This window comes from Portunus trituberculatus, chromosome 38 (genome assembly GCF_017591435.1).
Source record: "Portunus trituberculatus isolate SZX2019 chromosome 38, ASM1759143v1, whole genome shotgun sequence".
NCBI classification, from domain to species: domain Eukaryota; kingdom Metazoa; phylum Arthropoda; class Malacostraca; order Decapoda; family Portunidae; genus Portunus; species Portunus trituberculatus.
Window position 1 is genome coordinate 14847217 of NC_059292.1, and position 16950 is coordinate 14864166.

The 16950-nt window shown below is 36.6% G+C and overlaps 1 protein-coding gene across 10 annotated transcripts in view; it reads left to right on the forward strand.

Annotated features, from left to right (window-relative positions):
- LOC123515165 (protein similar-like) overlaps nt 1-7387 on the forward strand; it is a 352568-nt gene extending 345181 nt beyond the window's left edge. For all 10 annotated transcript variants that reach the window (XM_045273663.1, XM_045273664.1, XM_045273658.1 and 7 more), the window contains one exon: nt 4972-7387. In XM_045273663.1, coding sequence (XP_045129598.1) covers nt 4972-5388 — 417 coding nt within the window. In that variant the 3' untranslated portion in view covers nt 5389-7387. The remainder of the gene's footprint in view (nt 1-4971) is intronic.
- The last annotated feature ends 9563 nt before the right edge of the window (nt 7388-16950 follow it).

Here is a 16950-nt window from a genome sequence, read left to right on the forward strand (position 1 = left end):
TGACACCAATACTTTTCCTCATTTATATTAACGACATGCCAGAAGGAGTGAACAGCTACATAAATCTGTTTGCAGATGATATGAAACTGTGCAGAGTTATAAAGCAAAAAGATGATTGTGAAATACTGCAAGAAGACCTAAATAAGATATGGGAATGGAGCAAAAAGTGGGAAATGGAATTCAATGTGAACAAAAGCCATGTCATGGAAATGGGAAAGAGTGAAAGACGACCCGTGGGAATCTATAAGATGGGAGATGGAGTAGAACTGGAGAAAGTAAAAAAGGAAAAGGACTTAGGAGTGACGATGGAAGAAAACAATCAACCAGTAAGCCATATTGATAGAATTTTTAGAGAAACATATAATTTGCTAAGGAATATTGGAGTAGCATTTCACCACATGGACAAAGAAATGATGAAGAAATTGATAAGTACTTTAATAAGACCCAGATTGGAATATGCAGGAGTAGTGTGGACCCCTTTTAAAAAGAAACACATAAGGAAATTGGAGAGACTACAAAAAATGGCTACAAGAATGGTTCCAGAATTTGAAGGGATGACATATGAGGAGAGACTAAAGGCTATGGATCTACCAACCCTGGAACAAAGAAGGGGAGAGAGGAGACCTGATACAAGTTTTTAAATTGATCAACGGAATGGACCAAGTGGATAATGAGAAACTGATCCTGAGAGAAGAATATGACATTCGAAGCACAAGATCGCATAGTAAAAAGCTGAGAAAAGGAAGATGTCTGAGAGATGTTAAAAAATATAGTTTCCCGCAAAGATGTATTGAGACGTGGAACAGTTTAAATGAAGAAGTAGTGTCTGCAACGAGTGTGCATACTTTTAAAGTAAGATTGGATAAGTGTAGATATGGAGACAGGGCCACACGAGCATAAAGCCCAGGCCCTGTAAAACTACAACTAGGTAAATACACATATCTGAGCCCTGATAAACACATAAGCAAGATATTTTGGACTATCATATAAGATTTTGACTAATATAAGAGTGGCATTTCATTACATGGATAAAGATATGATGAAAAAAATCATCACAAGCATGATACGCCCAAGGCTGGAATATGCAGCAGTGGTATGGTCTCCAAGCTCTAAAAAGGATATTAGAAAATTGGAAAGGATACAGAAGATTGCTACAAAGATGGTGCTGGAATTAAAGAACCTCACATATGAAGAACAACTGATGGAAATGGGACTGCCAACCTTACAAGATGGAAGAGAACGCGGAGACCTAATAACAATGTATAAGATAGTAAATGATATTGAAAAGATAGACAAAGAAGACCTGGTGCTGTTGACAGAAAAAGGTGGAAGGACAAGAGGACATGAAAAGAAGATCAGGATGAGGCAGTGTGTGAAGGATATTGGAAAATACAGTTTTCGACACAGAACAGTGGAAAAATGGAATGCATTGGATAATGGAATTGTTACAGCACATAGTGTGCATAACTTTAAAGAAAAACCAGATAAATGGAGATGTGGAGACAGGACACTATGAGCCCTGCTTGAACCTTGTACAATACAACTAGGTAAATACACACACACACATACACACCACTAAAAATTCTAAATCATTATGACAACTCCTATATCAGCCTCAGAGTCCCCCATCTTGGTTGGGTACCACAAATGTTTCAATGATTGCTCTTCTGGTATCAATCCAATGTTTTGACATCCTCCTCAATTCTTTCTTCATTAACTTCTACAACATTCACAGTCTAAGATCTAATTTTCAATCTGTAGAACACTACCTCGTACAAAATTTCATCTTTTTCTCACTGAAACAAATCTCTGAGGCAACTGACAGTAATCCCTTTTCTGTTCTATTCCACTTTCTCTATCCTCATGTTTTATTTATGTGCACAGTGACCTAATTTGCTCTATGCCCACACTCTTGAATCTTTTAAGTTTTCTGTCATCTGGCTATGACTGCAAGACACTCTTAGACTAGATTCATATGTGGTGTTTACTTCTCACATAACTTTTTGACTCTATTCCAATTTGCTGAGATCTTCATTTTTGGGAACTTCACTGTTCACCACCACTTTTGGCTTTTCCCACCCTTCACTGACCATCCTGGTGAAGTAACATTTAGCTTTTCCATCCTCCATGACTTAGAATAACTGGTTCAATATCCTATTTGTATTCTTAACTGTCTTGAAGATACACTTAACATTCTTGATTTCTTATGCTACTATCCTATCTCCTCCATTGGGCTCCTTTGATCACAATCTCATATCTGTATTTTGTCCTATCTCTCCAATTCCTTCTCAAGATCCCCTTCCTTAGAATGACTACTGCTTCCATTTCAGAGACTCATCCCTGTGTGCCAAGTGCATTATAGAGGTGATAGTGTCTGGCATGGAGGCATACAGTCATCAGTTTTCTTTTAACATAAACCTTTCAAATCTGGTTTTAACACAGTCTGTTCTTGTGCCATACATGATAGAGAGGTGACCAATCAAAAATACCTGATCCTTCCATCACCTAAATCTCATATGTTTTATATACATAAACACACTAAAACATATGAACATCTACTAGATTTTAACATTGGTAATTTACTGGAAAAAAAAGATGTAACATGAACTACGTACCAGGAAAATTATGCTTGATTATGTCACGTTTTTGTCACATAACATACAGAAAATTGGGACTTGTTAAAGCTATTAACACCTTCTTAGATCATCATTGTCATTAACAGGTAATGATTTAACATTTTCAGCTCCATTTCATGATGTTTTTTTTTTTTTGTTTTTTTTTTTTGTTTTTTTTTTTTTTTTTTTTCTTTTCATATACTTTAATATTATAGCCAAAGAGTATATATGGTTGTTTCATCATATTGTAAAAGAAATCAAATATCAAATGATCTTACAGTGGCTACAAAGCAAAAAAATCTTACTTAGTACAAAAAATGTACTACCAGATATAATTCTATTCCATATCAGTTGACCTTGTGCTCTGGTACAGAAAGAAGGTATGATGCAGTACTCCCATCCAGTATTTTCATAAGTGCTTACAACTTTTGAAAGCATATATATATATATATATATATATATATATATATATATATATATATATATATATATATATATATATATATATATATATATATATATATATATATATATATATATATATATATATATATATATATATATATATATATATATATATATATATATATATATATATATATATATATATATATATATATATATATATATATATATATATATATATATATATATATATATATATATATATATATATATATATATATATATATATATATATATATATATATATATATATATATATTATATCATTTGGGCTTTATCATGGGAATTTATGGGCTAAAGGGGATACTTTTTGGGGTACCTCTTATCTCAAAGCTCACCCACTAGGAAACCATTGCCCCGAGTGAGGAAGCCCAACCTACACTCAGACTATGGATGGGATTCCAACCCATGCTCTTGGAGACCCCTCTGACTCCAAAGCACACATGGTTCCACTGTACCAAAATTACCAATTAACACTTTACAAAAGTAAGGAATGTCTGTGATATGTATAGCTGTACTGTGGATCTAAAAATACCAAGGGAAGCTTCCTACTAACTCAAATTACTCTTTATTGCATTATGGATGGCATTACAGTATTGTGCCATGATGATGGGGAATGGGGCTCTAGCAGATCTCAGGAAATTACACTAAAGACAGGCAATATTGTCAAGGATGAAGTGTTGAATAGTCATGATGTAATCAGTTCTGTACTGAAGAATAAGCATTCAAACTTAAAAAATGTGGCACTCATGCTTGTGTGTACTGAATCTATGGTGTCCTAGGGAACCACTAGTCACTCAAGCTGTGGAAAAAGAAAAGATATAATTTTTGTAAGAAATATTAGAGGGCTAAAGAATTATATTCAGTGAGGAAAGCAGCTTGTGGCTGACGAGGTGAAATGAGTGTCTGGCAACCCATAGGTGGATCACTGTACAACCAAAAGTTCTCCATGAATATCATGAAATGTGATGACAGTTTGATAATGTGGGATTCTTTAGATGAAAAAAAAATGACAGGGAAGTTCTTTATCTCCAAAGGCTGTGATGCTGAAAAGGAATAATTGCATATATGTGATAAGGAATCATTTTCTGTTATTTTAGGAAATTGACAGGATTTTTTTTTTTTTTTTTTTTTTTTTTTTTTTTTTTTTTTTTTTTTTTTTTTTTTTGTGTGTGTGTGTGTGTGTGTGAAAGTGGTGTAACAATGTGGTGATTCCACTCTATTACTGTGTAGCCTATGCATAATGTGTCTCCACATTCCTTACATGCAATAAGAGGTGATTAAAAGAGACATTGTATGAGGATTACAGATTCCCTGTTTTGTCTGTCCCATGTTGGGACAAGATGTAGGAATACTTTAATACTCCTTTCAGGTAGATGACCATCACATTTAAGAAGCTCATCAGTCTGACATATTTGTATATTTGATGGCATCCCTGCCCACAAGTAAAAAGAAGGTAAAATAAATTCCTTTATGACCATAAAATATATGTAATGCAGAGGATGGGTTGCTTCTTGACAGAAAAGACCTTGAAGATATTGAAAAATGAAACAGGATATACAATACACAGTAATATTAAGGACCTACAGTAAACAGTGAAGGAGTTCAAGATCAACATTGATGATAATAATAATAATAATAATAATACTTTATCAGGTTTGCTAAATCAATGCAGAAATTATTACAGATGGTAATGTAGGAAAAGACTTGGCCAAATATTAAATGTTGGAAACATACAGATATAGCTCCAGTAAAAGTCCACAGAAATTATTATTTTTCCATATGTTTGTTTTGAGATCTTTTTCTTTTGCAATCACTGTATTTATTGTTGCAATTTGATTAAGGATGGTTTGAATTGTCATTAGTTAATGCTATGCTTTTCTTGTTACAGAACCCTAATGAAATTAACAGTGCATTACTGAAGGAGGCTCATGGAGGGGGTCTCCCTACAGCATTTCGTCTTCCCAAAGATAGAATGACTACAATGCTATCAACCACAGCTGGGGGGAAATCAAGCACCCATCTGCTATATCCTACACTTAGATTAGTGACAGGAAGTCCTGGAAGTTTGAAGCAAGCATTCAAACTTACTTCAAATTCAAGCAGTCATCCTGAAGGATGTGGCAGCAGGTTGGGCCAGCGCCAGGACCCTTACTTGTTGATGAACTCAGACACCATCCCCACCCTGCTGGAGCTCACTCAACGGGACTTTGATGTCAATGCACCAGCCAACAACAGCCTTCAGGGAGCAGAACTCCTCATGGCTCTGGACCAAAGCAGTGAAGCACCATTGTTTGATGGAAAGTAATAATTACAGACCATTAACGTCAACAAAATGTGTATGGATGAAGTGAAATCAAAATATTTTTTTATCTCGTGTGCTCTTCATCCACACCACTGCCACTGTCAGTCTCAGTGTCAGAGAACAAGCAAATACTCTTGTGGTTTACTTTTTCTCATAATTATGTTTTGCAAGATGATGCTCTTCCTTTTATCATCATCACTGATTACCCTTCAGCCTTTAAGTCTTCTTGGGGTTTTATATTCACATTAAACTCTATTTTATTACTAACACAGTTCAAAAATTCTGAACATACAGAATGGTGTCATCAATGAAGAACTGAAATGAGGGCTATATTTTTTAACAAGTCTCCAGTATTGTTTTCATGGATTCCAGGTCATTTTAGATTTTTAACTAGTTTATGTATATATAAATCTAAAACTAGGTATGAGTGTTGATGTAATGGAAAGGACTGTGTTCATCATTATCCTTCTGAACTTCTTCAGCACAAACTCTAAAACAAATCACTCAAGAAGAGGGATTACAAATATTTCAGACACTGAAGTGTAAACTGTAAGCTCTGTGAATGTATAGAAAAGTTTGAAATCTAAAAATTATTTTCATTAGTCATTACTTTTTGCCATTTGCGGTACACATTGGGATTTTGTTTCACCCTGCATTGTAGAAGAGTAGATCAGGATTGCTTCAGGCAGATTCAGTCAACAAATGTTTATGAAGAAAAAGATAATCAATTTACCAGCATATTCTGCATAGTACTACCTCATTTAGCAAGGAACACAGAGAGGGCAAAAGTGGGAAATAACCTTTCAGAATTATTGTGATTCTCTCTCTCTCTCTCTCTCTCTCTCTCTCTCTCTCTCTCTCTCTCTCTCTCTCTCTCTCTCTCTCTCTCTCTCTCTCTCTCTCTCTCTCTCTCTCTCTCTCTCTCTCTCTCCACTTTGAAAGTTTCCCACACTACCTTAGGTAACTTAGAAACTGACAGCAATTGCTGGTGATATACATGTGCCATAGAATATGTAGAAAGAGAACACATGTGAATGAAACACATGGATTTGCAAAGATATGTCTAAGTTAGTAATTGTCCTATTGCATTGCCCTGATATGTGTAGCAATTCAAATTTATGTCATGATAAGATGAGAGTATTATTGTAAGAGCAAGGATTGTGCATAATTATGATGGTAGATAATTTTCTGTGCAGCTGCCTGATAGCTAGACCAAACTAATCTTTACATAACTGATACAATGACTGATCAAGCACTGCCACATACTTTAAGGAATTAACCTCTATTAATTAATGTAGAATAATAGTGTTGCAAGATTTAATTTTCTGCTTAATTTTTCATTTAAACCTTAAAAAAATGTGTTGTAACAATACTCCGATGTAGACCTCACAAGTCTGTTCATGATGCTGAGAACATATTTCTACCTAACAAGATGCTCTTAGATAGTAAAATTGAATATTGATTTCACAATTCAATTAGTGCTGTCATAGGAGAGTGTGATTGCTAAGTAAGATATGCTGGTGCATTGATTTTTATAGAAATGTGTTCATGAGAGATTATGTGTATTGGCTTGAGGCTAGAGAGGTATTCACTTGAAAGATTAGTCTTGAATATAACCTGGAAGTATACAAGCAGGAAAACACACTCAAAATTTTCTTCTTGCACTGTAGGAAAGATTGAGAAAAATCAGAGGGTAGTAATTAGATGCCGTCACTTTTGTGATGGAAAATGGTCTTGATCTCGTGTCATGTTCATTAGGGAACAGATTTAGAACTATAGGAACTTTAGAAGAAATTGTGAATGTTCAGGTTGTTATTTCATAAAGGATATTATTTTCTGCTGTATCAGTTAGAAAAATATATTTTTGTGTGCAGACTATTGGCCCATAGCACAATGGGCACCTTCACATACAACCTTTAAAAACATTGAAATCTCATCTATTCATGAACTATATGGCCAGGGCCATAACTAAGTCTTCTAACTCTCAATTCAAGGTCCAAAATGTCATTACTAATCATTTGCAAGTCACTCAAAAACTTTGGATCAGTATTGTTTTTGTTTATTTATTTTATTTATTTATTTATAATTTCTATTTTTTTATTTTTTTTTTATTTATTTATTTATATATATATATATATATATATTTTTTTTTTTACAAATGAAAAAAAGAAAAAGAAATCTACATGCTATATTCTTTGCAATACTTACAATGCATTTATTTTAATCAGAGCAGCATCATTTTTAACTCTACAGTCCAGACTTAGTTATGGCTATGTTTGTGACATTCAATAGTTGCAGTAAAATACTACATACATTTTTTATTCTCTATGTTTTGATGCTTAATAGAACATTGAAGATTGTATATTCACTCTAAAAAATAGATAACTTTTCTCTATCAATGATTTTCAAGGTCTTAAAAAACAGTCCAAGAATTAATTTCTTTCATATTTTCATGGGAAGTTTTGAATAACTAGTAGTTTTGCTATTGAAACTAAAGAGGTCATACAATTATAATAATTTGTATAAATGTAGATTATTATTTTTTTATATATACATACAGTATATCTAGAATTATAAGGTAGTTCTGGTGAAAATTTGATGTTAAAATAAACATATATTATTGAGTTGAAGTAAACTTGTAAGGCCAGTGGATAGATGGGATTACCCTGGAAGTACCAAACACCCTTTGTTTCAAACTCATCCCATCACAGAGCTTATTACCTAGTACTCTAGCTATAAGTAGCAACAATACAGTATTTTACTGTATGCTGCATGTGAAATACAATAACAGGTACAAAAAACCCTGAACCAAGGCAGATATATATATATATATATATATATATATATATATATATATATATATATATATATATATATATATATATATATATATATATTTTTTTTTTTTTTTTTTTTTACACAATGAAAATTCAACAAATTATTTTTTCAAAATTACACTGCATTAGCCTTCAATACAAGCACTGGTTTCACCATATCATACAATTTCTGTAATAAATTGAATTGTTGCTTTATATAATCGTGCTACTCAACTCTTTTACATAAATATTTTCAGCACGAGACTAATTTGTCATTGGTTTCTGCTTTACATGGTTATTCTTTGTACATCATCTTTCATCTCATAAATATGAATTCCTGCTAAAACATGAAATTTGTGTCAGTGGCAGGTGATCAAGTGGCATAGTGCTGGTTCTGTGGAACTTTCAAATACTGTTAGCTAAGAATATGAAGCTATCTTATATTGTTTGTGTAGCACAAGTATTACACCCTAAACAGCTCAGGATGTGATGCAATGTGCCAGATGTATGAAAAGTTCTGCCACTGTTCCTGTTGGTTATACATATTAGCAATATGGTTTATATACATGGATTTTTTTTATCATTATTATTATTATTATTATTATTATTATTATTATTATTATTATTATTATAATATGTTATTGAGTTGAATCCTTTGACTTGGATTTCTGTTATGACATTATTATTGTTTTAGCTTTCTAAATTGTTTATCTGAATAAATATAGTCCCTAATCATCAGATGCCTAATCATAGGATAGAAGTAAGCCATATGTACATACATACTGACATTTTTAATAGTTATTCCATCACATTTCTCTCAATTTCAGTATATTTGAGTTTCACATATTCTCATATAAAATTAAAGATAAAAGAAGAGCTGTGTAGAGCACAGCAAAGTGAAAGCAGTTTTCTCTTGTGGGAAAATCTATCTTTGAAAGGAGCATTGATCCCAAGATGAAAGCAGACACTAGAATTGTGCCTGCTTCATCCCAACCCCTTACCCATCTAAAGGATGCCGTCCCAACCATACCAGGAATGTCAGATGCTCAGTTGTGTGTGTCAAGAAAAGGCATACACCAGCACTGCTAATGATAAAGTTAACAGAGGAATTGCTCATGAAGCCCTACTTACATATATGGCTCCAGAAAATGTTTGCCTACCATGACAAAGACTGAAATCAACAGATTTGAAAACTAAAGTTTTGAAGTGAGTGTGTTTCATAATTGTGTGCCTCTCCTAGCCTCGGTAAACAGTGTGGGTGATGGTGATAGTTCATAACAAAAAGCTGACCACCTTAATTTTTATCTAAACATCTGAAAAGAAATGTATGACCATATAAGTGTCAGAAACATTATGTAAGAGTGCTTCTCTTTCATTTACAATAATCATATTATATGTTTTATTGTAATTGTGTTTGGTCACTCTACATTATCAGATAAAATGTTAGTTAGTATATGCATATACAGAGTGACCCAGCAGGAAAATTATACATATATCCTCATAGATCAAGTCATTATAAATCAAAAATATTCTATGGCCAAATGCTTGTAACACCATGATTTAGAAGTTACAGATATTTAGATATATTTGTAGATCAGTGCCAAGTTGTTGCACACTGGCTATCTGCAACATCCAGTTGGTCATCATTAACATATGGCATTCATTATGTTCTATAGTTATTACCTAATTATTTGCTACAGTGATACACTTCATTCTTAAATTGTTACATTTTAATTTATGAAATCCTTAATGTGTAATCAAGTAACATTCTCATGATGCCAACCACCATAATTGTTACCCTCTTATGCCCATCGTTCCCTTATTAGTTCTTAGTAAGATCATATTTAAATGTCCTGTGATGTCTAAACCAAGGCATTAAAACCATTTGACCACAGTATATTTCTGACTTAGAATGGCTTTATCTGTCATTTCTGAGAATATACAACTTTCCTCTCAGGATACCCTGTATATAACATCGTATTTTCAAATAGGGTTTGAGCAAAAGAGTTTTAGAAGATTAATTGGTCATTGGAATTATGTTTTAGGGGATTGATGCACATATTGTAGGGAATTTGGCAGAATATATATATAGTGTTATTATTTAGTTTTTGATTATGTATTGTAGTATTGTTTTAGACAAGAAAAATTATATCTAGCAGGGCAGGCAACAGATAGGCTCCTCTAGACTAAATTCTTTATTTTTCATTTATTTTATTTATTTTTTTCCCACAAGACCTCATACCATTTTTTTCTTCATCAGGCAAATTGAAATACATGCCTGTAGACTATATATATATTTTGTTTACACATCTTTATTTTTAATATGTTGTTACCAGTGCTCACACATATTAATTTGATCCCTGCCAATCAGATGACCACCTTTTGCCATTATATCCATATATGTATTTTCTCAGCCAGGACACTGAGTACTATAGATTGTCTTTTCATTTAATGGCTATGTAGGAGCCAAAGAACACTGTAGCCTCCCAGTTGACTGTGTTGAAGGTGGCGGATGTTTATGTGCTAGTGTTAATAAGATCAGTAATGCATGGTATTTTTATTTTCCAGTATTTTCATTTATACTTGTCCTACAGTCTCTTACAAAAGCTCATACCACACTCTTCTCTATTCATTGTTAGTAGGTAGCTACAGTATTTGTTGTGTCAATCTGAAGTGCCACAACCATCTAACTTCATTTCTACAAGAATCTGTCTTGAAAACACAGACAAGTGCATCTGTCATTTTCTTGAACCTTAATTAATGGTACGTATTAGCATTCAGCCACAGACAATTATTGGTGCTTATTTTCATTATCAAAAGATTGTGTAGCTCTTTATATATGCATAAATAGCACATACTATCATGCAATAAGGTGTGTAATGGAATAAATATGCTTCAGAAGATTATTAAAGAAAAAAAGAGCAAAGAAAAAGCAATTAACAAGTTTACCAGATAAAAGATTGGAATGTAGAGGAGAGGCCAGAGGGAAATAAGGGGAATACCAGGTGATGGTAACAGTAACAGGTACATGCCCTTGTACTGTTCTTATGTCAAAGGTGTGGGTGCAAACTCTGTCCTGTGCACTAGGTGTGAGAAGTGATGTTCCAAGAAATGCTATTTGCAGAGAAATGTGGATTAATCATGAGAAAACTACAGGTTTGTAAGAAAGAGGGGCAGGAACAAAGAAGATTGGAGACAGATGGCAGTGCATAATCTACAAATGGATTTCTGCGGCAAGATTTTTTTGTGAAAGTCAGTATTTGCTTGGAGAAAATGGGGAACAGCAAGCTAGTTGGTCAACCAGATGCTATGTATTTATGAATATCATTTGTGCATATAACTATAAGACCAGTAGTGTACAATGTTGAGACAGCAAATAACCAAAAATATGCAAAAATAAAGATAAATACAGTAAGATCGTAAGATATGTTATGCATGCGAGTTGGTAAGACAGGGTGATGAGAAGGTAATGCATGAAGGATGTAATAAATGTGTTGATGGATGAATAGATTAAGGTAGCATGGACACCAGACCTCAAGATTACAGAAGAGGATCATACTCCTAGTCGGGGAGCTAAGACATATGATTGTTTGCTGAAGAGTAGAAATATGCCACTTAGTCCATTAATAAATGTAACCTCAAGGATTAAAAAAAGCGACAGTAACACTTTCCCAGGCCAATATAAGAGCCAATCAGTGATCATAGAACACTGCACTGCAGTATGAATAAAAATATGGAGCTGTAATGATAAGAACATCGATTCTTTTTGTGAAATTTATTGTTTATATGGCATCATATACTTATATGCTAGAAAATAGATAATCAAGTGTACACTACACGCACTTAAAGAGGCAAATTATATGTTGGTGCATTTTTTTCTTAGTCCTTGGAAATGAATGAAAGCTTATATATTCCTTTTTGTTTTTCTATTTTATTAAACAAATAGCCACAGCACGCAACACCATGCCAAAAATGTTGAAAACACCACCACACAAGTGATAAAACACCGTGCTTGAACAAAGGGGCGGGGCTTACAAGGCTTGATGAAAGGGCGGAGCTTATCGTGACGCCAGCCAATCACCGTCCAGGATGAGTTATCGTGAACATTTCTATTTATATTTTTTATTCAATAACAATTGCTTCATACGATATATAAAAAAATTGACATCTTATTTTTTATTGTAATAGTTTATAACATTAAAAACATCCAAGAGCTCATAATAAAAAAGCTCATTTCAGATTTTGGTTCTTCACGTTCTATGAGAGTGACGCTACTTCTCCTATACCTACCTTGACCCTAGGAGCCCCCTTGTGGCTTGGGGATCCTAAGCAATCACGTAGTCCGCCTATAGCTAGAAACGGCCCTGATCACAGTCAGTCTGACTCAGTCATTCTTCCTGGTCGCACTACTGCTACCACCACCACCACCACCAAGGAATATACTTAATTATAGAATCCTTGACCATCACCAAACAACTCTATATTTTCTATCCGTTTTCCTTTCCTTGTCTTTCTCCCCTTCAACCTCTCCAGCAACGTAAATATCAGCCTTAATTACTTGTTGTGTAAAGTTTATCCTCTTTATAAGTGAATAGTTAGGTTTGTGATGCCTTATGATATTGTTGCATCTACCTATACCATTACTAGTATTATTACTAATACAAGTACAGGATAACTTGTAATAGTAGCTATGCATGCAATATGACTCTTCATAGCAACACTCTTTTCAAATAACAAGCTTGCTGATATGTCCACTGTTGGTCTACTGATCCACAGTCCACACACTGGTGTTAGGTGAAGAGCAGAATGGGTTCCGTGTGGACAGGAGAGCTGGAGACAATATGTTTGTGGTGAATGAATTGATTGAGAGAAAGAAGAAAGATGGTAGCAAGTTATACTTAGATTTTCTAGACATAGAGAAAGCATATGATAGGGTGAACAGAGAAATGCTAGGTAGAGTGCTAGAAAAGATTGGGTTAAGTGCAAAGATAGTTAACATAGTGCGAAGTATGTATGTGGATACAAGAGCTAAGTATAAACTTGGAGATGTAGAGACAGACTGGGTGAAGAGTGAAAGAGGAGTTAGGCAGGGTTGCATATTATCACCAACCCTCTTTAGCTTATATACAGAGGAACTGGCTGCTAGATTGAGGAGAATGAATGCAGGTGTAAATGTGGGTAATGATAAGATATGTGTGCTCTTGTATGCAGATGATGTTGTTATGAGTGAGTCGGCAGAAGAGCTTCAGAGTTTGCTTGATGTTTTAGATGGGTATGGAAGAGACTATGGAGTGAGGTTTAGCAGTGAAAAGAGCAAGGTAATGGTTGTGAATCGGTCAGAGGATGAGAGGAACTCAGTGTGGAGACTAGGTGAGAACGAGATGCAACAGACAGATGAATACAAGTACCTGGGGATGTGGATGAGTCCGGTTGGCTCGTGAAGACAAAGAATGAGAAGATAAGCATGGTGAGTCAGTGGGTTGCTCGGCTAGGAAGTGCAGCAAGGATGAGAGCGAGTAAATATGACGTGCTGCGAGAAGTTGGAAGAGCGTGGCTGTTCTGAGCATCATGTATGGTATGGATGTGATTGCATGGTAGGTATGGCAGTTTTGGTCTGAGTAGTGTTCGGTTTACTCGGTTTTTGGATTTGAGTGAGTACTACCCGGTTTACTCGGTTTTCATAATTCAATTACATGTTCAATTTATGTGTTGAAAATGTAATACAGACCTTCAAACTAAGGAGTAAAGATTTTTTTTTTTTTTCAGTATTTTGTTGGGGAAGAAGGTGGAACAACAACCCAGACATTAAATCTCCCGGATGGGAGATTTAAAGTCAAACTCTGACAAATAAAGTGAGCCAGCAATTTCCCATTAACCCCTTCAGTCTTCACTACTGACCGCCGGAACCCGCGCTTGGAGCCATATTGGGCTTGCCGCGCGATCGAGGATTTTAATCCAAACTATTGAAATTAGCTAATTGAGGCCATAAAACTTAACAAAATCATCATATATTATATATATAAATACTCAGAATTACATTAGTGTGACTTGGAAAAAAAAGAGAGAACACTCTGTGTGTGTGTGTGTGTGTGTGTAATTCACCACGGTCGTCTGCTGGTCACCCAGCCAGTCTTCCCCAAGGAATATACAGAGAGGAAGTTTCGGTGTAGGTTAAAGTTTGGAGGACAGCGACGGTGCTGCCATCTGTTGAAAGCGAGTACTTTCATAGAAAACGTTGTTAGGAGTAACTTAAAATTTCTCCCATGCTTCCTCCCCCACCCCCTATTTTTCCCTGCATTTTCTCGTGGTTATGAAATTATAAGGCAAATAAAACATTTTATATATATATATATATATATATATATATATATATATATATATATATATATATATATATATATATATATATACAGTCAACCCTCAGCTATCGCGACTTCGGCTATCGCGTTTTATTGCTATCGCGCACCCATGAAAAGCTGCTAAAATTTCATTATCGCAACCTCAGATGCCTGCTATAGCACGCCCAGCCATGACGTCATGGAATATCTAAGCGCTCATTGGCCAAAACCGCCTTCACGCCAAGATCAATTCGGCTATCGCGTTTTCGGCTATGGCGCGGCTATTTCGGCCCCAATTGGGCATATATATATATATATATATATATATATATATATATATATATATATATATATATATATATGCGTTTTCTGCCTGCCTTCGCCTGTGCCACAACATAGTCCTTACTTGCATCGCATACGTCGACTGTCTCGTGACCACTTCTGCCCTTGGTGTAGGACTACCCCTGAGGTCATGGAACATTTCCCCCTCTCTCAACATAATGCATTACACTCCCGGCTCTCCTCCCTGGCCATCACAACACTCGACCTGCCCACCCTCTTGGCAGCCTCAGGCGTCCACCTCTCCTGCCAACCTGCTGTCCTTCGCCTTACTTGTGCCTTCTTGAGGAAGACCTGCCAGCTACCACGCCTGTGATACCCACACAGGACTACCCCAGGGCTCATAAAGATCCAAAGGAGGCCACGAAGATCTATGGATCCTATGAGCCCGGGGGTAGTCCTGTGTGGGTATCACAGGCGTGGTAGCTGGCTGGTCTTCCTCAAGAAGGCACAAGTAAGGCGAAGGACAGCAGGTTGCCAGGAGAGGTGGACCCCTGAGGCCGCCAGGAGGGTGAGCAAATTGAGTGTTGTGATGGCCAGGACTGAGAGCCGGGAGCGTAATGCAGTATGTTGAGAGAGGAGGCGTGGGCACTGAAGCAGGAAATGTTCCATGGACTCAGGGGTAGTCCTACACCAAGGGCAGAAGGGGTCACAAGACAGATGTAGGTGGTGCAAGTGAGCACTGAGCGTGGTGTGGCCCAGGCGGAGGCGGGCGATGACTGATGTGCCTTGTGCCCCTTCCCGTGACTGACCAAGGATTCTAGGGAGGATATACGGGTTCAATGGGCAGGCTGAGAAATTGATTAGGGAACCTCGCTTCCAACAGATGGCGCGCGGGTCGTAGGTAGTAAGGGGGTGAGGGAGGGGGGCGTCCATCAGCAGGGGAAGATGAGCGCCGTTACAAGATTCAAACAGTCAGTCAGTCATGGGAAGGAGCTCAAGGTACATCAACCATTGCCCGCCTCCGCCTGGGCCACACCCAAGGATTCAAGGGAGGATATATGGGTTCAATGGGCGGGCTGGAGGAACTGATTAGGGAACCTCGCTCCCAACAGATGGCGCGCGGATCGTAGGTAGTAAGGGGGTGAGGGATGGGGGGATCCATCAGCGGGGTAGGATGAGCGCCGTTACAAGATTCAAACAGTCAGTCAGTCACGGGAAGGAGCGCAAGGCACATCAACCATTGCTCGTCTCCGCCTAAGCCACACCACACTCAGTGCTCACTTGCTTCGCCTACATCAGTCTTGTGACCCATTCTGCCCTTGGTGTAGGACTACCCTGAGGCCATGGAACATTTCCTGCTTCAATGCCCACGCCTCCTCTCTCAACATAGTGCATTACGCTCCTGGCTCTCCGCCCTGGCCATCACAACACTCGACCTGCCCACCCTCTTGGCGGCCTCAGGTGTCCACCTTTCCTAGCAACCTGCTGTCCTTCGCCTTACTTGTGCCTTCTTGAGGAAGATCGGCCAGCTACCACGCCTGTGATACCCACACAGGAGTACCCCAGGACTCCTAAGGATCCATAGATTTTCGTGGCCTCTTTTGAATCCTTATGAGCCCTGGGTTAGTCCTGTGTGGGTATCACAGGCGTGGTAACTGACCGGTCTTCCTCAAGAAGGCACAAGTAAGGCGAAGGACAACAGGTTGCTAGGAAAGGTGGACACCTGAGGCCGCCAAGAGGGTGAGCAGGTCGAGTGTTGTGATGGCCAGGGCGGAGAGGCGAAAGTGTAATGCACTATGTTGAGAGAGGAGGCGTGGGTATTGAAGCAGGAAATTTTCCATGGTCTCAGGGGTAGTCCTACACCAAGGGCAGAAGTGGTTACAAGACAGACATAGGTGATGCAAGTAAGAAGTATGGTGTGGCCCAGGCGGAGGCGGGCAGAAAACATATATATATATATATATATATATATATATATATATATATATATGTATGTGTGTGTGTGTGTGTGTGTGTGTGTGTGTGTGTGTGTGTGTATATATATATATATATATATATATATATATATATATATATATATATATATATATATATATATATATATATACATATGAACATATTTCATTTGC